At 36.7% G+C, this 25,211-nt stretch overlaps 1 protein-coding gene across 1 annotated transcript in view; it reads right to left on the bottom strand.

Moving 5' to 3' along the window:
* Positions 1–24,149, bottom strand: part of LOC107043570 (potassium channel subfamily T member 2) — a 169,943-nt gene extending 145,794 nt beyond the window's left edge. Inside the window, exons 1-2 of the mRNA XM_029126494.1 lie at positions 24,097–24,149; positions 2,370–2,616 (exon numbers count right to left, since the gene is read on the bottom strand). Of these exons, the coding sequence (XP_028982327.1) occupies positions 2,370–2,614 (245 nt within the window). The 5' untranslated portion in view covers positions 2,615–2,616; positions 24,097–24,149. The remainder of the gene's footprint in view (positions 1–2,369; positions 2,617–24,096) is intronic.
* Positions 24,150–25,211: the final 1,062 nt, after the last annotated feature.

Here is a 25,211-nt window from a genome sequence, read left to right on the forward strand (position 1 = left end):
CCTTCAATTTCAAATTAATTATGACTACCCACAACGATATTTTTTTTTTTTTTTTTTTTTAATATTCCGGCCCTTTCTGCCCTCTGATTGGCTAATCGGCCATATCCAACCGTATGCATGCGGCTGTGGATTCTACACTGCACCGCATTCGCACTCCTATAGAACATAGGAGTAGCATGGGAAACCACAGAAAACCCATGCCGGTACAGGCGGTCACTATATTAGCGACCTCCCGCTCGCCGGAGCCTCCGGTTGAAAAACTCGGTTCCACGGGGAATCGAACTCACAACCTTTCGCACACTAGGCTTGCACCTAGCCGCTTCGGCCACCGACCTCGGTCCACAACGATATTAACATCGCGATTTCTCGCGAAGATCGCCGGCATTTGGAAACGCCCCATGCAATTGTGTTTTCCACAATTGTCTTTAATTTCAACTTAATATGACTTCATGATAATATATCTTAAATGAAATTCATGTTGACATGAGAAAAAATTTTGAGCTCCAAAATTCAACACCCATCATTTTCTCTTGTCACTTCGTCCCTCATACTCATTATCGTGATGTCTTCTCCCCTGGTGACATCAGTTCGCCCTGTTCTCTTAACGAACTTTCGCGTTTATTCCTAGAACTGACACCACCACTCACAGATGCAGCGAGCGAAATTGAAGGAGTCAAGCAAGAATACTCAGGAGTGTTTTCTCAGTACGTTGAAAGGGAGTTGAGAAAAGTGCTTGCCTCTATCTCTGGCACTTCTTGACCCCTTGATACTTCGGCGCTATGAGAGACGATGGGTTTGTACTGCTATGTACATCCTCTTTTAACTACTTTGCTCCGTCAGTAAGTCGTTCCGTGTCAAGGAGATAGTAATTCAGTATCGAAGTAGGTATTGAATTTTTTTATTCGTCACCAGAGGATGTAATTACTGCACTTCAAATCGATTTTATTAGGTTCTGTGGAATTCTACGCTGAATGCATGCAATTAAGGTGAATGTAAATGCAGATTTCCTCAAATCTGCCACAGAAACTCATTTCTGAACTTCGAACACCTTTCGAAGATACTTGTAGTCATTTAAATGTGTCTGCATTAATCAAAGATTCTGATTTCCAGTGTGAAATTAACATAACTCTGAATGCGCATGACAGACTCGAATGAGGAGAGAAATATTCAATAAAAATTACGTATCTTTTCCGGAGCGCAATGTGGCTGTAGGAAATTTTACGGAACTGTCACGGAATTTTTCAAAAGCGTTCCGTAATTTTTACGGATACGATTTTTACTTATTGAATCTCCTGTGAAAAATTACGATACTGTCACTTAAATTTTTTGAGTCGATTCCGTAATCGATGAGCGAATTGTGAGTTCTGTAACATTTACTGAAGATTTCTCTCCGTGTAATTGTTTCATAAATTCATTAATCTATCAATTGCTCAATAAATTAGTAAATGAAACCTTAAAAACAATTCAATGTAAAGGACATTGACAATCCAAAAAAATTATCCCAAATGGATTCGAATTTTGAAATTTGTGCCGAACAATTGGGTTCCAACTTCAGGGGTAAAATTATTAAAGGTGTAAGTTAGAGGAGAATTACGGGAGTTTTTTTCGGTTTTTACCCATCGTCATAGTAAAAAATAGTAAAAAAGTAGTTCGCATGGTCGAAAGAAGTAACTTACATCGCCGGCCGAGTGGGTTAGACGCAAGCCTAATGTGCGAAAGGTCGTGAGTTCGATCCCACGTGAAACCGAATTTTTCAACGTGAGGCTCCGGCTAGCGGGAAGCTGCTAATAGAGTAACCGCCTGTACCGGCGTGAGTTTCCTGTGGTTTCCTATGCTACTCCTATGTTCTATAGGAGTGCGAATGCGGTACAGTACAAAATGGATAGCCCCATGCATACGGCTGGATAGACTATCGAGCGGGACGCAAAAAGGGACCCGAAGGCCAAAAATAGTATATTTCGTCACTAGGCCGAAAAAAAATTTTCTGGCGAACATGAGTTTGCAGTTCGAGCCGAAGGCGAGGGCTGCAATCATATGAGCTAGAAAAGTTTTTTTTGGCCGTATGACAAACTGTATTTTTTGAAGCGCTGCCTCACGGCCGGAATGACAAAAAAATTTTTTTTTAATTGTCGAAAGAAAACTTGGGGTTTAAAAGGTCTTCAAAAAATCGGTCGAAGGCCGGAGAAGGTTCGGGAAACCTCTTGAATGGGACATAACTAGAATAATTCAATCAGGACAATTTTTCTCTAGTTTTTTAATGACTGAAAAATATTTCCAAAAAGTGTCGAAAATTAGTTACTATTTTTTTTTCGAGAATAAACCTTGAAAATGTCTTTTCAAACAGATATAAATTCCCATGCGACACTTACCTAGGAATTTGAAGGGCAATTTCGTCGAGGGAATCGCTTGGCTGTAAAGGTGCTCTTTCAAATAGTTTGCTTGGACCCCGATGAACTTTGGTACAACACTGCATAGATCCTGCGGTAGGTTGTGATTGGTCCCCGCAATTGGTCCCACGTTGACCACCCTGTGCTGTCCCCCGACGTTCACGTTTTTTCCGCGCCTCATCCGCCTGTCGCCGCAAGTTGTGAAGGCGAAAGAAGAACACCGACATCTCTGCTCCCGGCAGAGTACTCAATTACTTGTGGTTCATGATGTTTAAGGGGTAACAGAGGGCCACCGCTACCTCGAAACTTTTGAACAAATTTCCTACTCAAAGTTAGTGGTATTTTTCGAACCCAAAGCACGTTGATCTTCATCGTCGCCTTCTGGCGATGAATCTACTTCGATTTTTTTTCGAAATTTGTTAAAAAATTTGGAAAATTAGTAGCATTCTGTTACCTCTTAGAATATCCAAGTACCTTTTACAAATTGGTACAGGCCACACTACCCACACGAAATAATTTATATTTTGAGAAATATATGAAAAAATTAAATTGACCCAATTTATATCGAAAAAATATATTCTTTATAAATTAGAAAAATATATTGAATTAGCCCATATTATAGATTCAACCATTCCCAATCATCAAAAAATTAAAAACAAAAAAAAACATGAATATTTAACGTCGTTCAAATTATTTTTTGCACAGAATTATTATTTTTATAAATATTCGTTGTTTGTAAGTAAATAATTGAAACTGTTTAAACGTTTGAAAACCATTGTTTTTAGACATGAAATTAACTTCTGATAGAATTCTGAACATGAATACATTTGTTACGATTCCGAAAAGATGATTTTTACTGTGGAAAATTGATTCTTCATAAATTATTCATAGAACATGCTCGTCATTTTAAAAAATTGAAATTTTCAAATTAATTCATAAATCTTCCTCCAAAAGTGAACTTTCTAATTTTTTTCCACACCCACACGAAAAAGTTTATATTTTGAAAAATATATAAAAAAATATCTTAAATTGGTCCAATTTATATAAAAAAAATATTTGAAACATATTGTATATATTTTTTTACATAAACTATATTCTTTAGAAATTTGAAAAATATATGGAATTAACCCATATGATCGATTCAACCATTTCCAATCATCAAAAAATTAAAAAAAAATCATGAATATTTAACGTCGTTCGAATTATATTTTGCACAGAATTATTATTTTTTTAAACATTCGTTGTTTATAAATAAATAATTGAAACTGTTCAAATTTTCGAAAACCATATTTTTTAGATATGAAATTAACTTCTGATGGAATTCTGAATATGAATAAATTTGTTACGATTCTGAAAAAATGATTCTTACTGTGGAAAATTGATTCTTTATAAATTATTCACCGAGCATGCTCGTAATTTTCAAAAACAGCAATTTTCAAATTATTCCATAAAATTTTTTCCAAAAGTGAACTTTCCTATTTTTTTCCAGATTTTTAAAATGTTTTCTAACGGTTCAATATTGAGATTCAAATTCGGACTTGCAAAGTTTAAATAATAAAATCATTGTAAAATGTCCGGAAACTTAGAGTCAAAAGGGGCTCAAATGAAAACTCTGATGTTCAAAAAAATGGCCAAAGTACTTGGATATCCTTCACGATAAACGATCTTCCGATTTTCGCGATACATGTTCGGTGGTCCATGACCTTGTGCAGAGGTTATCATTCTCGAATGAACAGCACATGCAGCATGTCAGGAAGTTTATGATGCTTGTGACGGAAAGAATCAAACTTTATGGAAAACAGCAAGAGCGTTGAGTTCACGTGCAGGATTATTGCAAGCTGTGGTGCCTGGGTCATTTAATTTATATGCCAAACATGCGGTGGATGCCGTGACAATCGATGCATGGAAGAACAAACGCACAGGCATTAAATTCGCTGGGTTTGCTACATGGCGCAATTTCCTTGGAAATACTTTCATGCGGTCTTTTAACATGGGACGTTGCTGAAATTGTAGTGGAGCCTGTACATGTAGAAAAACGCGCTCATTCTATCTTCCGACGTGCAGTTTGTGGATTGAACTGGAGTATCGCTTTATGCACGAGGGAATAATAATTCAATTGAAAAATAAATTGAGCTTGATCTGTACGGAGTGAAATTTTTTAGAAAAATTCTAGTGCTGTTCAAGCGAAATTTCTGGAACGAGGTCGAAAGCGCGCTCCACGCGCCTGACAATTTGGTAGATTTTTCATGATTCATCACGTTATTATTTAAGTTGATTGGAGTCAATGTGTTCTTTCACGTATACGAATTTCTATAGTATTATTAAGGAGAAATTCGTGGGAAACGATGAAAACTTCTATGGAAAATTCATGATTTTTTACCTTCCCGACCCGAAGGGAGGAAGTTATTGTAATGAACCCGAAAATGAAATGTTGAATTTCGATTATTTGTCCACGTTTCGTGACCTCTAGAGTCATCCTGAAACGTTTCTGAAGAAATGTATGTGTGAGTGAAATTTTGTCCAACGATTTCTCCGGAACGAACGAACCGATTCAACTTTTTTTTTTGATCGATGCGTCATCATGTAATTTAGAACTGGTTAGATTATGGAAATGATTGCCTCAGCGGTTTTCCAGTTATCTGCATAAAACATATGAGAAAATGTCAAACAACGTTACTTTTACTGAAATTCGACGATTTTATCTGAAATAACGATGGAATTTGAATCAATTTGGTGTAATCGCTGCGTCATCATGTATCTTGAGTGTAATTGGATTTTGAGCGAAGGCTCCTCAGTGGTTTTTTAGTTATTTCAATAAAACTTTCGAATTTTGCAATTTGAAAAAAGGGAAAATTGGAGAAAAGGTTGGGGAATCTTGGAGTGAGTCAACTTCGAAGTAGAAAACTTTTCAAGTAGATGAACCTTGGAGTTGAGAAAATTTTGAAGTGGGTTCAACTTTGAAGTGGACAAAAATTTTCAAGTGGATTTAACTTTGATGTAAATGTGGGTCAATGACCTCTCCAATATCCTTGTTGCGTATATGATGAAATGGCAAATTATTTTCTACTCGAGAGGAAAGAGATTGGAAATTAAGAAATTGGATTTTTCTTTATATTACTTGGAGAGGAATTCCTTGCGGAAATTGGAAAAGATTGGAGGAGTAATTCAAGGAGATTGAGATGGTACAGATTAAGAAAGGAAGGAGGAAGCTTATCATTTTTTTTTCTCAATGGGGGAGGATGACAGCGCACATGTCTCTTGTTTAGATATTTGAAGACAAGGACCGTCGAAGATTCATCGTCTTTGATGATTGGATCGATTGATGTACATGGAGAAAAATTCTTTGGAAAAATTCTAGTGCTGTTCAAGTACAATTTCTGGGGGTTTTTGTCAAAATTTTTTCAGAAATTTTACAAAAAAAAACATTTACCGAAATAAAAAAAAAAAATTTTCTTTAAATTTTTTTTTCACATTTACCGAATGTAACACAACTCAACTGATCTGATTAAAAATGAAATTGCACTGAATTTCAAATTTACATATCAACATTGGTCGGTAAACAACGAATTGACTAAACAATCGCGAATAATAAAAACGCTTTTTGTCAGTAATTTTTTTCAGTTTTTCGCTTCTAAGAAAAAAAAGAAATTCCAAGTAAATTACACAAGGAAAAAATTAGTAAGGAAAATAAATTTCTGAGGGAAGAATTAGGCGAGGAGCAATTGATGAGGGAAAATTTTTTCGGGAATTTTTAAATGCACAGAGAGAAATGTTCAGCAAAAATTATGGAACTCACAGTTCGCTCACCGATTACGGAATCGACTCAGAAAATTTAAGTGACAGTATCGTAATTTTTCATAGGAGATTCAGGCAAAAAATACGAAACGCTCTGGAAAAATTCCGAGACAGTTTCGTAAAATTTCCTACAAGCACATTTCGCTCCGGAATTACGGAAAAGATACGTAATTTTTATTGAATATTTCTCTCCTCGTGGGAAAAAAACTCCGGCAAAAATTCCGTTGACATTTCTTCAGAATTTTGAGCGAAATTCGACCGAAATCAGCGGCTCAATTTGAATATTGAATAGAATCCCTTTGTGCCTGGATGTGGAAAACTTTTAATTGGATTCGTCCACAGTTTCCAGACCAGGCACATCAAATACGGGGATCAATACAGAAGCCCTGTCTCCCCGTAACCCGAAGAGAAGAAATTTTTCGACAGCTGGTAGTTGATTCAAACAAAACCGAAAATTAGGTATGAAAAATTACTCTCAACTTCTGGTGATTGTGCAGCGGGTAAATTGCAATAGAAATTTTCACGCAGGCGGAAATTTCTCGTTAAAAATTTTTAACGATCCCCTCAAATGGGGAAAGCTTGATAATATCACGAATCCAATTCGGTACGAATTTATTAAACTTCATGTACGTGAAATGAAAATTGTTAATAATGATGAACGGTTTAATTTTCGGCTTGAATTCCATTGTCAAATAAATGTTCCGTTCAATTTTGAATCTTGTTGTACCTCATTACGAATATTATGGGATATGGAATAAAGTGAGTTGCCAGACGGAAACATTCACACAACCAATTCTGGAAGAAAAATGGTTAATTCATGCAAACGAGATTCCACGATTAAATTTTTCTTGGACGAGTGAAACTTTACAGGATTTAACGACACACAGAGGATGATTCCGGGATTGGATTGTCTACGTAGTCGCACTGTGACCACTGTAAAATGTCACCTGAGGATATTCCGTGTAGCTGTGACCCCATTTCACGTCGTACAATTTCATGCATCTGTGTGTGCGTGTGCATTGTTACTGAAGGCGCACATCCTATGTTTAAACTATTTCGTATTCTTATTGTTTTATGAACACTGGTTGTTTACAGTCTCGTAATGACTACGGGGATTCGAAGGATGGCGCGAAAGGACGGTAAATTTAAGGTTCATCAGCGGCGCTAGTGGCGACGACCGCGGTCTGATTGTCGCAGCCGAAATCCAACTCGCTCTCTCGTTGGTTGGTACTTGTCCTCTTTAGAAAAATTGATGCCACCTTTTGTGTCAGTAATCTATTTCGCTAGGGATATCCTTAAGCTTAGGAACAAAGATAATCTTTGCATAGGATCCGAGATTAAAGAAATCTTTTTTCCACTTCCTTTGGAAATAAATATTGATTCTCTCTATCTCTCTATATAAATAAAAAAATAAGGCGAAAAATTCAGGGGACGCTTAAATTCAGGGGACGCTCAAATTCAGGGGACGCTGGGTGTCTATACGAGGAGGTGCGTGTATTTATAAGAGATGTCTATATGAGGGGGTGGTCATAAAGGGGATATCGATATTTATGGAGGATTACTATATTAGGGGGTGCTCATATGGAAGATGTTTATGGGTACGGTCACACCGCTGCGGTCACACGGACGAGGGGGGGGGCAAAGCCCCCCCCGGGTTGGCGAGCGGAGCGAGCAGGGGGCGAAGCCCCCTAGTAAATATATATATATATATCGTCGCATTAAAATCAAAGGGGCGTAAGTGCCACAAAACCCATTTTAAAAGTGAAAGGGGCGTATGTTCCGAATTCCTGTTTTTTTCGGTTTTTCATGGAATTTCTGACCGAAAATTGGAAAAAAAAAATCTAGGAAAAAGGCGTAATTGCTATATTTCAACGGGAAAGGGGCGTATCTCCACACTTGCGCCTGTTTCATTTCATTCAAAAAATGACACTTACGCCCTTTTTACATTATGTGTTGTGCACTTCGGATGACACATTTCATGTTGAAGTAAAACGAAAAGGGCGTAAGTCCCACATACGCCTCTCTCTCATTATATCTTAGGTCTACTCGCGATAATGAGTTTTATATTGTTATATCAACATAAAACGCTTTAACTATTTTCTTCTTCCTTTATGGTCTCATTTTCTTCCGAAGTGTTCAAAGCAGTCACGACTCGAAATTTCATACAGATAATTTCCTGAAATTCGCAGTCATAATTTAAAAAAATGAAATAAATTAATGAATGAAATCGAATAAATTTAGAAGAAAATTTTAGAAAATTTTAGTTTAGTTACTGATATTTCTCATGAAATTGTTTCATTCAAGCAAAAAATCAAAGGGAAATAATTTGAACATTCATGATGAGAGGGAGGGAGGGGAGGTTAATGTAGAATCAAATATTATTTATTATTAGGGCTGTAGTGCATGTGATTCCGTTTATACTTGATGAATCAATAGGAACGAACAGTAACAAATGAAGGGACATATATATTGGAATTACGCCCCTCTGTGATTATTGCTTCAAAAACAAAGGGACGTATGTGCCTGAGTTACGCCCCTTTGGAATTATTCATTCTCAATATGAGCTAGAAAAGAAACAAAAAGTATAAAAAGAAAGAGGCGTATGTGCTGGAGATACGCCCCTTCAGTACTTGCTCGTCGGACTTACGTCCATTTGCCACTTCAGAAATTTGTCCACAAAAAACCTTTCATAAGTTGAGAAAACTCCATTTCGAAGGAAGAAAAAACATACGCCCCTTTGGTATTAAGAGAAAAAAATCTCAGAGAAATGGCACTTACGCCCCTTTGATTTTAATGCGACGATATATTTCTATTTATATATATTAAATATAAACAATATCACGCTTGCAAAAAAAAATTAACAAAATAAGTTTTTAGTTTAAGGCCCGGGTGTACTATCTTTCGAATGTTATCTGGATTTTTTTCATCTTTCGTAATCCAATATTGTCAATTGAGTGGTACATGATGTAGAAATTCCCAAAAATTATGATAGAATAATAAAAAAAAAAATAGAAAAAATTCAGAACTTTTTCAAAGAGCGTTTTTAATTGAGATTCAGAATGAGTTAAAAAAGTGGAAATTACAAATATCTGATTCGCTGTGGCAAATTATCTATTAGCTGTCATTTTCCATGGTGGATAACAAAACACGAACTCCTCACGGGAAGTGATAGCTAGATATCTCAATTTTCAAAACAGTGGTATGTAGTCATCTGCCATTTTTATTTGACAAAGAAAACAAAAAAATTATTTTCTACTATGAACGATTATTAAAATGATAAGAAAAAGGAGTTTTTGAGGTAAGAGTGGATCTATCAATATTATATTGAGTCACGATGAGGGCATGGGATGTCGGTGGTATGAATAGCATTATTAATTGATAATAATAATACGAGAATAATACTTGCACGCACGAAAAAATTTAATAGAAAACCCTATCGAATTCGTTAGAACATTCTATTGAATTTCTATCAACCTTTCTACTAGCTCTTGGCTGATTCTATTGACATGTTCAGTAGAAAACATTTAATAGAAAAAGTCAACAGAATTAGATTTTTCTATATAACTTATGCTTTTCATATATTTTCTATAGAATTTGCTCGACCCAAATTTTCTAAGTTTTTTTCATTCTATTTTTATTTTCTTCTCATCAAGAAAATCAAACGAAAAAACTTTGAGCCGAGGAAATTCTATAGAAAATATCTCAATAGAATAAATTGTATAAAAAAATTGAATTCTATTGACTTTTTTTACTGAATATTTTCTATTGAACATTTCAATAGAATCGTCCAAAAACTAATAGAACGGTTCAATAGAAATTCAATAGAATTTTCAACGAATTCGATGGGTTTTTCGATTAAAGTTTTTCGTCCGTGTGCTGATTTGCATTACATGTCGACAAAGCCTTTGCGGCAATATTTTGTATCTCTTTTAAATAGAAAATTATATAACGAATACTCATTGCTAATCATTGTCATTTTAATTTTTCTGTTTTTTTTTCTTGAAAATTGTCTCTGCCAAAGAATAAAATCACAAAAATATACTACAGTCCATTCACTTTTGTCGATGAAACACACCTGAAGTTTAGCCGACTGTTTTTACGGTATGCGCTGCAATATGTGGTTATTGGCAATATGGTTTTGAATATTTGTAATATTGTGTAGATGCTGAGAAAACGTTCTTGGAATACTTTCGTTGCCGAGTGGAATGCTCTCTATTTGAATGCATAGATGCGCTTATTTTGAATTCAATAGTCTTTCAAGGGTGTTCCTGAACGAATCACGCATACACCAACGATGAATGGTGGTAGGGAAGTTCTGTCGGGGGATTTTCACAGAGAATCTTTTGAAAGAGAGTTAGTGGGAAGGAATTGAAAGGAATACATACAAACATTGGGAAGCACAGTGCGAAGTGCATGAAGATACCTCGGATTTTAATGAAGGATAGCTTAAGTACCTGTCCGTGGAAGATAGAATTTCCATTTTTTCATAATTATGGTAATTTTGAAGGCCGAGGTTTTTGATGAAAATAACATTTTAACGTGGGGAAACATTGCTAAATTGCAAGACGGTAGTATAGTGCCGTTAATTATACAATTCCCTTTCATTCCCTACACTGAGAGAAAAACGACAAAGTTCTCAAACAAGTCTTACTTGTGCCAAGAAAATAGTTTTTTGAAAATTATCAAAAAAAGGATTTTTTTGTGCCAAACGTGCAGAGAGTGCGCCGGAATGAAAATTTTTTGTCGCAAAAATAGATTTAGTTGTTGAAAAAAAATTGCATTTCCGTCCCGGCGGGCGCAAAGTTACATTTCCCTCCCGCTTCGCGGGAGGGAACTCTGATTTTGGGCCTACGCCGAGACAGAAAATCGCGTTCTAACCACGGGAAGTAAAATAAAGGACCCTCAGCCGCGTGCTTACCAACCTCGCCTTCGGCTCGGTTGGTAATTGCACTGGCGGCTGAGGATCCTTTATTTTCCCTCCCTAGGTTAGAAATATACTATTTTCACACACCTGTGTTAAAAAATAGCATGTGCACCTCGGGCAGCAAAACATGACTTTCCGCCCTTGATGCACAATAGTATATTTCAGCACGTGTGGGGCAATTTCGTCTTTAACGTGTGTGGGGTTTACAGCATTAGCCGAAGGCGAGTGATGTAACCACACACGTTAAGGACGAAATTTCCCAACAAGTACTGAACAAAATTTTATGTCACGAAGCCTGAAACCGGCTGAATTAGACACGAGACGCGAAGCGTCGAGTTTCAGGCATGAGTGGCATAATAGTATATTGTGCATCAAAACATGACTTTCCGCCCGAGGGAGTAACTTCCCACCCGAGGGCGGGAAGTACTCACTTTCCTCCCGCTCATCAGAGAGCAAAGTACGAACTTTCCGTGCAGGTGTGTGAAAAAATAGCATGTGCACCTCGAGCGGAAAAACATGACTTTCCGCCCTTAATGCACAATATACTATCTCTGTACACGCAAGAAATGTCATTTCCGTCCCGGCGGGAGCAAAGTTACATTTCCCTCCCGCTTCGCCGAAAATATATCTAAAATATATCGTACATATATTCCATATATAATTTTCCGCATATAGGGGAGGGTGGGGCAAAACGGCCCCCCTTCAATTGTCAATAACTTGTGAATGACATTGTGAAAATTCCCAGTTTCAACTTCATTTTGAAGATAATTTTTCATTCTTCAAAACGAGCTCTAACTCATCCCAATCGGATTATTGAATCGGAAAATATTGACGATTGAAGGGGGGCCGTTTTGCCCCATCCTCCCCTATATTTTTTCCGTGAGGGATATGCCTGCTAATTTTCGCGGGTGCCTTCTAAAACATTGATAGCGAGCCAGAAGTGCATGAAGATCCTCCACAGCTGCGGTAACAAATGTGAGAAATTCCTCAATGCCGAGGAGAATAACGTAATCCGAAGTGGCAGGGCAATGAGGTACACCAGCCCATTTCGTTGTTTAGAGCTCACCGAAGCGTTTGCACTGTTACCCCTTTGCTCCGTCATCTCTGCCCGGTTCTCCCCCAGGTCATCAAATAAATTCAGTTTGTGGAAGGCAGGCTTGTGCGAAATCAGGTGTGCGGGTCTCCTATGTGTGAATGAATTTACAAGCTCCCGGTGCACCCACTTCAACTATACAGGGATGGCGTAACGAAGGGGTCAACGACGAATTCGATCATTTATTCATTCCATAGATTCGCGAGAAAAAATTGGAAAAACCTGCCCCATGGAACTAGTTCAAATGGGACATCGAAAAAAGTGGGAAAACATGTTTAATTCAATCCATTTTGCCCCGTAGGTTTCACTTTTTCAGTTTTTATCTTTAAAATACTTCTTAGGCGACAACTTTCATACGATTTAAGCATCTTTTTGGTGGAAATGTAAGGCAGAGAAGAGGAATTTCTAATATCTGAAACGTATTTACTTGAGGCAGGGAATTTTTCATCAATCGTTTATAATTCTTCCAGACAACTCAACTCACGTGATCCGAGAAAAATCTCATGCTTTAACATTTTCTTGTACTCAATTACGATTTTGTCACAAATTAACTCAAATCTTCCTTTCAGCCATCAATCAAATTCATTTTTTAACAGTAACCACACTGTTATAAATTTTTTGAAATTACATGGAAAATTTGCTAGGAATTCTTATAAGAGTGACATTGAATTGGATTTAGGGAAAAAACAATTATGAAATTTCACAACTTGATTGAATTTTCAGTGGAACATGAATATTTAAAAACAAGATGATATAAATTTTCCATTTTTCCCTGAATATTCGTAGAATAATTGAACTGAAAAATCCAGTATTTTATTGATTCTTAGATGACGTGAACTGGAAATAAATGGAATATTTGATTTTCCAATGACAAGATTCCCTGAAATATCAGTGGAACTTGAACACGATAAAAATTTCCGGAATTTGGCACGGAAAATTCAGACGAAAATTTTTAACAGTCTAATCCTTTCTATCAGTGGGCCTCAATTTGTCAAAACAAAGGAATAATCTATCGCAGACAAACAGTTCAACCCGTGAAGTGGATAAAAAAAAATTGGGCCTGATTACGATTTCTTTGGCGCGACGATTTAACTTATGTTTGCCGTACCATTTTTCCCCAGGATTGCCGGAAAAATAATGAAAAAATTCCATTTCCATTATTTCTCCTGAATTATAGAGATTCTTCACAGAAGACGGAGGTTTATATACACGAAGAGAAATATTCAAGAATAATTACGGAACATTTCACGTAATCCGCAAGCGAGAATCGTTTTCAGTGAATTTCTATAGTGATATAAGAGAATAAATCTGAAACGTTCAGTAAATTTTCGGATCTGTCACCGAAAAAATACGAAAAAGTCACGTAATTTTTCTGGAAGTTGTAAAATCTAACAGAAACTTCAAGACTTATTATGCCTCAAAACATGAAAATTCTTGGATGTTTAAGAATTTTTACGAAAAGTTCCGGAAAAATTACGGAACGTGTTGTTAAAATCTCCCCCTCACGGTGACTCATGGCTAGCCGTGAGGCGTCGGACGGATGAGTAATTTTTACGGAACCGATCGTAGAATTTACGTGACGATTGACACTTTTTATTGAATTTTACTTTGCTCCCAGATGACGTTTCGAAACGTAATTTTTACGTCTTTTTTCTGGTAATTTTTATTGAATATTTCTCTCCGTGTAGCGTTCTACATCTTGTGGCATCACTGGATATTGTTGGATAGGATTTTGAAGTAGGTATGAGGGGAAGCAGGATAATTCTCAATATTAGTTGACAAGACAAATTACCTGAAAAAATTCGAAACTCCAGACTGAAATTTGAACCCGGGACCTTCCAATTATGTATCAGGTGCTCTCCCAACTTAAGGTAAGGTCACAAGGGCCACAAAAAAGGAGTCACTAAGGTCACGAGAGTCAGAAAGGTGACACTGCCTTGGTTAAATGCGTTTTTGATTGTAAATTCTTTTGTTGCAGATTTTGTTGACTGAATTTTTCCGATTGTTGTTGCAATTTTTTCACAAAAAAAATCCAGTCAAAAAAAATCTCCAACAAAAAAATTTCCATTAAAATTGAGTTTTGTTGTTTTGATGTTGTAAATATAATCATTGAATTCAAATATGAGAATGTGAGTGTATGAATTGGTATGCCAAGTATCTATACGATGCTTTATGGAAATGTTTGCATCTTGAAAAATAAGGATTGAAATGCCAATATTCCAAAAACTAATTGAGAGTAAATTTTTTCTTTATTTTTCCCGTATTCCTGGGAAAAATGGTACGGAAAATGTCAAACAAAACTAACAGTGTGTTGACAAACGTGAGGAGTTGCATAACAGCTAAAAATTATTAGTCATGAACCATCAAAAAACAATTTTCATCTGCCCCCATTGATTTCAATAGAAACGAGCTCTTCCGACTATAAAAGACAGGAGGATTTCAGCATCCACTGGAAATCTCCACTTAGCTTTTAAAATTTCAATTACACGTTTGAAATTTAATCTCGTCGAGGTTCTCCGCTGAATGAAAAATGTATGATACGATAGGGAATTCGCGTGACCTTTTCCGCGCATACTCCTCAGAATACCTCAGGATGATCCATCCCTAAAAATATTCCCCTGATAATGAACAATGTGCTGAGAACTTTCCAAACTCCGCGGATAGTGTCACAATAAAGTTTTCCGCGTTTTTTCCTCAACTCTGTCGAGGAGAACCCCTGGGTGTTGCATCGATCTGAAGTGACGGCAAGAGCAATCAACGCGAGCCCTGTGGTATTATGCAATCTTAATTAAATCACCGGGAGGGGAAATAAGTGCCGACGACGTCGGATGACCCGTGGACAATTGCGAAAATCCCTCCCGGGATTGAAGTTCTTCGTGTAAGAAATTGTTTGTGACAATTCCCTGGTAAAATGAGAGGAAGAGGAGAATTTTATACGGTGTAATTCTTAGAGTGGCAATCCAATTTTTTTCTAATCATAGACTAGTGGCAGAAAAGTGGAAAAATAAAATATTTTATGTTTTTGAAGTACACGGAGAAAATTATTTGGTGCATTCCAACAGGTAGTTACTGATTTAATGTTAATAAATTTGAAAAATTCGGTGTTTAGAGATTAATTTATTTCTAAGTACACTGGAAAAAGAATCTGGCTGAATTTTCCGAAAAAACATGGAGGGAAAAGAACTGAAAGTACTCTGACGATCGCAAGACTTGTCCCGCTGATTCCGACGAAGGGTGCCCCTCGCGTGAAAAAATCGGAAAAAATCCGATTTCACATTCATATCGATAAAGAATTTTCGAAAGGATCCGATTATACAGACTGTTCAGAAAATGTTTTGCGTTTAATCGGGAAAATCCCGACAATTTTCGGAACTCTCCTCAATCAATTACAGTAAACATCTGATGGCGTAATATGGACATGACTGTGGGGGAAGCGAATTAGGAGAGCGTAACTGTCTCAGATGAAATTAGTAGGAAAATTATTTTTTCTACAAACAACCTTTTTATTTCAACTTCAAAATGGTCCATTTAGCTCAAAACCCCCGTATTTTTAATTCCCGAAGCCTCGAGATAATTTTATTTCGACGCATAGAATAATCTCTTACATTTCGCAGTCATTTATCTGTTTTCTCGAGAGTTTTACCATAAATTCGATTCTGTTGAAATGTCGTAGAATTGAAGGTGAAAAAAAAAAATACATTTTCTTGTGCGCCGGAGAGAAAATCACGGTGTTCACTCATCTTATGAACTCTCCCGGCAAAATACCGGTGGCACACCCAATTTTATCCGTATCTTTTTTCTCTGTGAAGACGTTGAATTGGATTTAAGGGAGAAAAAGTCAATGAAAGTTCAAGATTCTCTGAAATTTTAGAGTAATTCGGAATTCAAGAAGAGGTTTTCCTGAATTTTCTCGATTTCTCATTAATTTTCTCGGGAACAATTAGAGTCAAATCTACAGTCACCACGAAGTTTTCCATGAAATTGTGAATTTTCAATGACAAAATTCCTTAAAAGTTCAAGACTTACCAGAAATTTCAGTGAAAAATTTTAAAAAGTGTAATTAGTATTTACATTTAGATCGAAAAAACATTGATTTTCATTGACAAAAAAGTATTCATTTCATGTGGATAAAAAGGCAAAAACAATTTCTTCCGATTGGATAAAACCATTCGTTCGACTCAAATTAAGTTGATTTAATTATAAAAAGCATCATATCTCTGGATGGAATTCCCGTAACCCCAAATAACCCAAACAATACAAGAAACTTCTCGCTTGTCTCCATCATCAGTAAATTCTTTCGACCCCAACCCTTACACGGAGTATAAAACTTTATCCCATAAACATTCTCATCGATACACAACAGCAGAAGAAACTTGATCAAACTCTTATTTCACTCGATAAATTCCCAACAGCCATCACCATCGATCTCAAGTTGTGCTATTATTACGAGAACTCCAGTCAAAGTGAAAAAACAGAAAAATACATTTTCCGAGAGCTCGATTCCCCCTCCAACTGCCAATTAATTTTCATCATCCACCCCAAAATGGCCTTCTCTCACTACCGCCAATTTCCCCGGCATTGGAAACGAATGATGCCGCCACTCGTCTCAAATGACAATTTGTCAGGCTCCGTCTGAACCTAATTGAATAGACAGTGGGTGAGAGATCCCCCCTATCGTCTCCCAAGAATAAGCTGAAATGAAAATGAAGCCACCATAATCCTTCCATCATTCCAACGGATCACCCTGGCCTCAAGAATTCAGCACCAGGGGCCGAAGTGTCTAAAATATTTACCAGACAATTTTTTAGTGTTTCACTCCCCCGATAGAATTTATACAGAGGTAAGCGGTACGTGAAATTAGTCGAGACATTGAAATATTTGTAATGCGCCCGTCGCTAGATTAATTTATACTATCTCATTTTATTTTATTTTATTTCACTTTTCGTCTTCATAATTCAGTAGCGAGGTGGTATAACGGTACGAGTCAATTTTGACTATTAAACAGTTTTCAGTGAATATCGCGGAATCTAAGGGAGATAGCAAAATTTTTGTTATAACCTTTTTTATAGAGCTGACTAAGAGCTACAAAAAATGTATGTTTGAGATTGAAGCTAAATTGAGATGCCGGTTGGGGAAAAGTGGAATTGTGGAAGGAGGTGGAAAATTAAAACACGCGGAATTATAAAACCACGCTGTTGATGTACTTTATTGTGGAATAACCCACGCGTCTTGATAAATTAATAATGTTACACTGTTGAGTTGCTCGACAAGTCAATAAAAATGATGGTTTGAAAAATGCACTGCACTTGAGATTCTCTCGATATTGAACTTGATGATTGACTCAAAATAATTGATAGTCAACTCGGAATTAATTGATAACTGAATTGAATTAAATAGAGACGCTGTACGGAGCGCTAGACTCAAATGTATCGCGTTGATGTATTCTGGTGATGTACTCGATTGAGCGGTTACGGCGATACAGTACTGTGATTAGAGTGACTCTCTCGGTGGCTAGAGCGATACTACAGACTTTTTCGGGGATTTTCTTCGTAGCTGCATGTGACCCCGAAGGGTCCCGAAGTTTCTCGAGATTTTCGTTGAGCCCGGTGACCGTTTGACTAGTTTGAATAGCTGAATTTCAAACAATGTAATTACGAAAATTTCGCTATCTCCCTTACAGTCCGAAATATTCCTCAAAAACTCAACTGGGAGATGAGTCGACTTAAGGGGGGACCCCGGCGAAATTTGAAAGTCTTCGGTGGATCTAGGGACTTATTGAGCGACTTTAATTATATGATGAGGTATGTTAAAAAGTGGGAAAAATCCCGGACCCAATCGGTTTTGCCCCGTACTTCCACGGAAAACATCGTTTTTCGTTTTTCTACCTTTAAAACGTTCCTCGTTCCCCAATTTTGATCCGATTTCATTTTTTTTTTTTTCAAAATGTTCGTGAGACTCCAAAGAACAAAGTTAAGCTTCCGTTTTATGATCCATTATATAAATCATGAAAAAATCGAAAAAAAAACCGAAACCATAAACCGTGTTGCCACTTCGCTACTGAATTAGATCAATTTAAATTTATCCTTTTTTATTCTTATTATATATATATATATATTTTCCTTAATTTACAAGTTACAATATTGAATTTTTTTTGCGATCAAAATAAACACACAAAACAAAAGTCATTCGAAATCTCATTGGAGTAATAGAAACATCTCCATGTATTCCTGAAAATTTTTAAAAAGGAATGATCGGTTTGAACAACGAGAACATTTTTTTTCCCCATTTGAGTCGGTGAAAACTTGGGATCAATGTTTTTTCGTCGAATATGGGTGGAATATGAATATTTTGGAATTTGATGATCTAATTTCATTAGTAGAGTGGTCAATCGCTTTAAGTCGACTTAGCTCCCAGTTAAGTTTTTGTTGAATAACTCGGAATTTAAGAAAGATAACGAAATTGTTGTGAGATCTTTTTCGATAGTCTTCACTTTTCATTATAAAACAAATTTTTAGGAAAATTTTGCTAACTCCTTCAGAATTTAAGATATTCATCGAGAACTGGCGACAGAATGGAATTGACTTAAACCATCAAGTATTCACTGCTGATTTTAACGAGAAGAAATTTAAAAAATGTTTAAAAAACTTAGGTGTGCAGAAATAAAAAAAATAATTTTTCCGTGTCTCCGGAAATGATTAAAATCGTTATATTTTTTCGAATAATCGAAGAATACTCTTAAATCCGATTGTTCTACCATTGTCTTTTGATAAAATGAATAGAATAAATGATAGAAATTGAGAATTGGAGACTATAAATTTTATCGGATTATTATTATGTAATTGAGATTGTTGGGTTTGGTTTGCTAGATCGATGGGATGATTCGAAGAATGTTGAGGTGGAAGAATTATTCACACGGTAATAGCCTGTGGGTGTTGTCTATTGGGTTTGAGGAAAATTACATCGGATCAGATAAGCTCGGGATCAAGTTAACTAAAATTTTCCACCGCAACTTGAACTACCCACAAACGTGGAAAATTCCGTAATTCAAGTTTGTGCATGAGGAGGTTTCGATGGGCTTGGGTCGATACCATTGCGTGGGATAAAGTGTTTTCACGGTCACTGAGATGTTTATACGCAGCGAAATGTAAATCTGTGTTTTCCTTACATTTTGTATCCAAATTACTTAAGTTCAGTCTCACTGACGTTGTCGTTGGCTACCAAAGAGTATTTTTTTGTTTAAATAAAGTTTATTATATTCAACAAATTGAAAAAACTCCCCGGCCGATAATGATATAGCTCATTTTTTCCTGGAGTGTACTAAATTCCAGAATGAAAGATGTAAATTGATCTTGAAGATCTCGCGGAGGCAGGACACCATTGAATCGCTGTTTAATTTTCTGATCATAAGGAGGTTTATCCAAAATCACAAGTGCCTAAAAAAATAGATTTTTTTAAACTGAGAGATGAAGGTATTCCCTTCACTTTGATACAAATTTGAATCCATCAACTCATGTTCATTATTTAGAAATGAAATAGACAAAATTCACAAAATGCATGCGCTAACATGTGCTTCTATGGTAAAACTCTCGAGAAAACAGGTAAAATGACAGCGAAATGTACAAAATTATTCTATGCGTCGAAATAAAATTATCTCGAGGCTACAGGAATTAGAAATACTGGCGTTTTGGGCTAAATGGACCATTTTGAAGTTGAAATGAAAAAAACGGTTTTTTGTAGAAAAAATCATTTTCCTACTAATTTCATCTGATACAGTTACGCTCTCCTAATTCGCTTCCCCCACAGCCATGCCCATATTACACCATCAGAAGTTTACTGTAATTGATTGAGGAGAGTTCCGAAAATTGTCGGGATTTTCCCGATTGAACGCGAAACATTTTCTGAACAGTCTGTATAATCGGATCCTTTCGAAAATTCTTCATCGATATGAATGTGAAATCGGATTTTTCCCGATTTTTTCACGCGAGGGGCACCTTTCGTCGGAATCATCGGGAAAAGTAAAATCTACTTCCGATTCTTTTCTCTGCCTGGAGACACTGTTTTCCCTGCTATGTTATCACACGGATTAACCCAGAGCATGAGCCGGATGAAAAAACTAGATGCCTCTGAAAATGAGACGTGCAGATGATGCATTGCTAATTACGAACATGGAAAATGCTCGTCGCGATCCGCATTGTCCTTGTTATCCATTTCTCTTAGATGTGCCCCCGGACTTCGTGGCGGTCGTCTAGAATGGACTATTATCCACCTCAGCACTGTCCTCTTCTCTGCATTTCCTGCAGTGTTATATGACCTTAACTTTTCCAATACTAGAGTGAGGAAGGGGCACGCAACGCGACGAAAAGAAGTTTCCAAAAGGAATTGTGGCCAAGTTTCGTAAAAACTTGTTCAATATAAAACTGTAGAGTTAGTCTCACAGAGAGTTGGCTAACTAATGAGGAAGTTTATGAAAGGGACGTAAATTGAATTCAAACAATTGATTCAATTAATTCCGTGAATGAATTGAATTAATTGAATTCAAACAATTAATTCAATAAATTCAAACAATTAATTCAATTAACTCAATGAATTAATTGAACGAATTAAATTCAAACAATGAATTCAATTCATTCAATTTAATTCGTTAACAGAGTGCAGAATTACAATTTTTGTTGATGACGATTCAGTCATCTGCGAAAAGATGCAAGGAGTCATCTTTTGAAATAAGACTAGATAGTCTGGGACCTTATTTATTGCTCATGAACAGTCTCAGATGTTGAATAGCAAAGGGCCTTTATTGGAAATTTATCTATCTCAGATATCCTCAAAGGGTTCTAGTCATCTGAGCAATTTTCTCATGCCCCTTGCAACGAGAAACTTGACGTTGTTATGTATAATAGGATTTTATCATGGGAATGTCGGAGTGTTTCGACCTTCAGAGTAGCAGAATATTGGCGGCCGAAAATAATCTCTTTTTCGATACATGAAAGTCGACCCAATACAACAATTACGTGACAATTTCGTACTTTGTTCGGTGATAAACCGAAAATTCACTCAACGTTTCAGATTTCTTCTCTTCCATTCCTATAAAAATTGCCGGAAAACGATTCCCCACTGCGGACTACGTGAATTGTTCCGTAATTTTTTGTGGCGGTTTAGTGCGGGTCGTGAAATAAGAACTCGTGGTTGTGGGATAAAGACGTTTGTATTTAGATTTAAAGAGATGTGTTTACATCGTGTTTCGGTATCGGACTGAATCGGACTGAACTCAACTCAGCTGACTGATTGAGCTATTCGCCAGGGTACGTGCGAGTTTAAATACCTTCTGTTATGGAAGGTTCGGGAATCGTCCAGAAATCGGGTGAGGGACAAGAACAGAATGATTCCCGTCTCGAATATGACGGTATAGAATATTCGAGACGCGTTAACTAAATTTCGAAATAATAATACGTTTGTGGCTCGCGCCACATTTTTACTGAATATTTCTCTCCGCACTGATAGACTGATTCATTCATTCCAAACGAGATTCATTANTCAACTGAGCTGACTGATTGAGCTATTCGCCAGGGTACGTGCGAGTTTAAATACCTTCTGTTATGGAAGGTTCGGGAATCGTCCAGAAATCGGGTGAGGGACAAGAACAGAATGATTCCCGTCTCGAATATGACGGTATAGAATATTCGAGACGCGTTAACTAAATTTCGAAATAATAATACGTTTGTGGCTCGCGCCACATTTTTACTGAATATTTCTCTCCGCACTGATAGACTGATTCATTCATTCCAAACGAGATTCATTAGGGGAGGGTGTGCCTGTACCGCGCACCTAAGGGGAAATGCGAGTTTTATATTTTATATTTCAACTAGAGTATAAAAAATGTATTTGTGAGACTTCTTTAACTGTTGAACTCGTTATTCTCGAAGTATAGACGCCTAATTCTCCTTAGAATCCACAAAATTGATTGAAAATAAAAGAGAGAGCCTATTGAGCGGTACTACCCGCTGTCGGGTAATACCGCTCGGCACGATTCCAATGCCGCTCATAGGGTTTTGCGCGTATCGCTCGCGCCGCAACCTAACCTGTACTCGAGTGCTGTCGAGCAACTACGTGGTCGATCCTATGAGCGGTATTACCGGCTCCGCTCGGCGTCAGCAAAATTGTTGATAATTATTGACATGAGTGGAGTTTTGAGTTCGAATTGGTCTCAAATTACGCGTGAAAGTACCACGAATCGAATAACCACAGTTTAATATGAGAATTCAGCGTTTGAAACTATCAAAAACTTTAATTACAAGTCCACAAATTTTGCACTGTAAACACCTCAAAACTTCGTTACGTGTTTCTTCATATTTAAAGTGGTAAATAAAGTGAAATTTTTCCGACAATCGCATCCTATCATCAAATTCTTCATGATCAGGAACAGAAAGAAATTTTCAAGTTGATGGTTGTGGAGAAAATCGGCCGAGCGGTATTACCCGCTGAGTGGTACAGGCACGCCCTCCCCTAACTATTAACGAATGATAGAGTTGAATACGACCAGATGGATATTCGTTAATAGTTAACGGATGGTTCACTTGAAAAGTGAAAATCGAGTCAAACAAGGTTTCTCAAATGTGCATTTGTTAACTCTTAACGAATGAACATTTGGTGAGACCGAATAGACCCTCGTCTCCAACCAAATCCATTCGTTAACAATAATCCTTTCTATCAGTGCATGTAGCTGGGCGGTACATGCTTACCCTAACAACTACCAAACCTGTTATCCTATGTGACCTCGATGCCGGCTAATATTCAACTCATGATGTTTTACTCAATAGACTCACAGTGCACCGGGATGTGGGATTTCAGGATCGACAATATGCCATCCCCATAATATGGTAATGAGATACTCCTGGCTGGGGACCAAGACCGAGAAAGCTCGTTAATCTCACTGCGTCAACAGTCATGATACTCACTAATGTGCAATTTCCGTTAAGTGTAGGGATCCGTAAGAGCTCTAAATTGTACATGCCCTCGTGCGTTGTGCATTTTGTAGGAAATGGATATAAATGCAACAAACATCGATTCGACAAGTCATGTTCATCGATCCAAATAGCAAACTACGGTGTTGCGCATCAGTAATTCTAATTCAATACCAATGCACACGAAACAATATTATTGATTTCACTCTGGATTAATGTTCGCTTAGAATAATTTCCATTGGAATTATTAAGTTTGAATTTTGAGGGAAACAATATATTGGTTGAGGGCTGCAATTTGTATGAACGAGCTATTATGAACTCATGATAACGATAACAAAGAACCATGAACAGCAACAGGTGTATCAACGCAATCTCGGGATTGAAATTGTGGAAGCTCTAAGCTTCGTTAATGAGGTACATTCACAAAAACAGCTAATGAACATTTAAGTTAATTTCATTGGGGCACAATTTGATTGCGCCTAGAAAATAATCTTGGTCTATTCTATAAACTCTGAAGAAGATTTTCCCCCAGAAAAAAAATGTCTGAACTACTTGGATATTCTTCAATCAAAATCAACTCCATTTTTACTTTAATTTTGAAGAAGATTCAATTTTTAAAAATAATAAAACACCATAAAATAATCTATAATTAAGAAACTGATTATTCACTTTTTTTCTACGAAAAAATGACTTTGCATTTATGGCAATTTCATGATTAGTTCCAGAGACTCCTGTATCCAAAAATCTATTTAAAAAAATAAATTCTAAAAAATTTGTACTTGTAACTATGACTTCAATAATCAACAAAATTTTCTCTCGTAACTAGAAATTTTTCTCTCCATACATGCAATATTTATCTTCATGCTTCGTGATATGAATATTTCCCAGGAATGCTTTCACGATACACAGCATGCGTCAGACAGAGTTTATGCATCCTACCTTTCGAGGTTTTTATCGATTCTCTTGATGAAATGAACCTCCGGCGGTTTTCGGTTTTGTTTTTCTTTGATGTTCGAAGATTAAGGGTTGGCTTGTTGGCACGATATTTCAATGTATCATATTGTGGTCGTGTATATCGTTGGTGATAAAAATCGTTGATATAAAGTCGTTAATCAGCTTGATTTAGGTCTATATATTTTATAAAATAGTTTCATTACTCGCTACCATAATTGACTAATTTTGCGTATATCCTGTATATCCTCAGCACGAAATAATTTTTCCTTCTGTTTGTGGCCCCTCCGGGTTACTGCACCATGATCAGGTCCATTAGGTGTGTCTATTGATTAAATATAAGTTCAGTGTAGATATAACTCTATAATTCTCCAAAGTTTCTTGGTCGAAATGTCATTGTCAATTTTCTACGAATGATATAAATCCCGAGAGATCCTTTTGTTATATAAAATAAGGGTCCTTTTGCATATCTTGTTATGAGTTTCCTCCGGTACCTTCAGTTATCGATATTCCATCATTGTTAACGTCAAGTATGAAATATCAATGCTATACGGCATCTGATGCCCTACAACGAAAAGGAAAAATACCTTGAAATTCACATCACTGAGTTCCGCCAGAGTCGAGAAAATCCATCTCTCGCATATTCATATTTTTCAATATTCACACAAGAGAAAATTTATAAGTACCAGAAAATACTCTCCCTGTCGCGGATAAAGCGAAAATTGCTCGGGTGATATATGATCCCGGTAATTATCAAGCTCGATGTATGGAGGTTAAGCCACTGCTACTGGTGCTGTGGGTCAATCCATGTGAGTGTAATGCAACACACGAGCTACATAACACTGAAATGTGGGGTATCAAGTTTTGGCATGAAGCGCTTTTCAATCATTAATCGTTGAGTTTCGCGTTCGACTAATGAAAGCGAAATCAATCTGTCGGGTTTTACGAATGAAGCGGTTCTAGTTGCTGCACGGAGGGAATTTTAAATAGGAAGAATTACCATGGCTACTGGAGAGAATGCTATGGCAACATAGTAAAAGGCTTTTTAACTGACCCTACATTGTAATTCTTACTATGTTCCACGTTAATGCTTACCATGCGAA

The sequence above is a fragment of the Diachasma alloeum genome, unplaced genomic scaffold (genome assembly GCF_001412515.2).
Source record: "Diachasma alloeum isolate Michigan unplaced genomic scaffold, Dall2.0 Dall_scaffold_00603, whole genome shotgun sequence".
NCBI lineage: Eukaryota > Metazoa > Arthropoda > Insecta > Hymenoptera > Braconidae > Diachasma > Diachasma alloeum.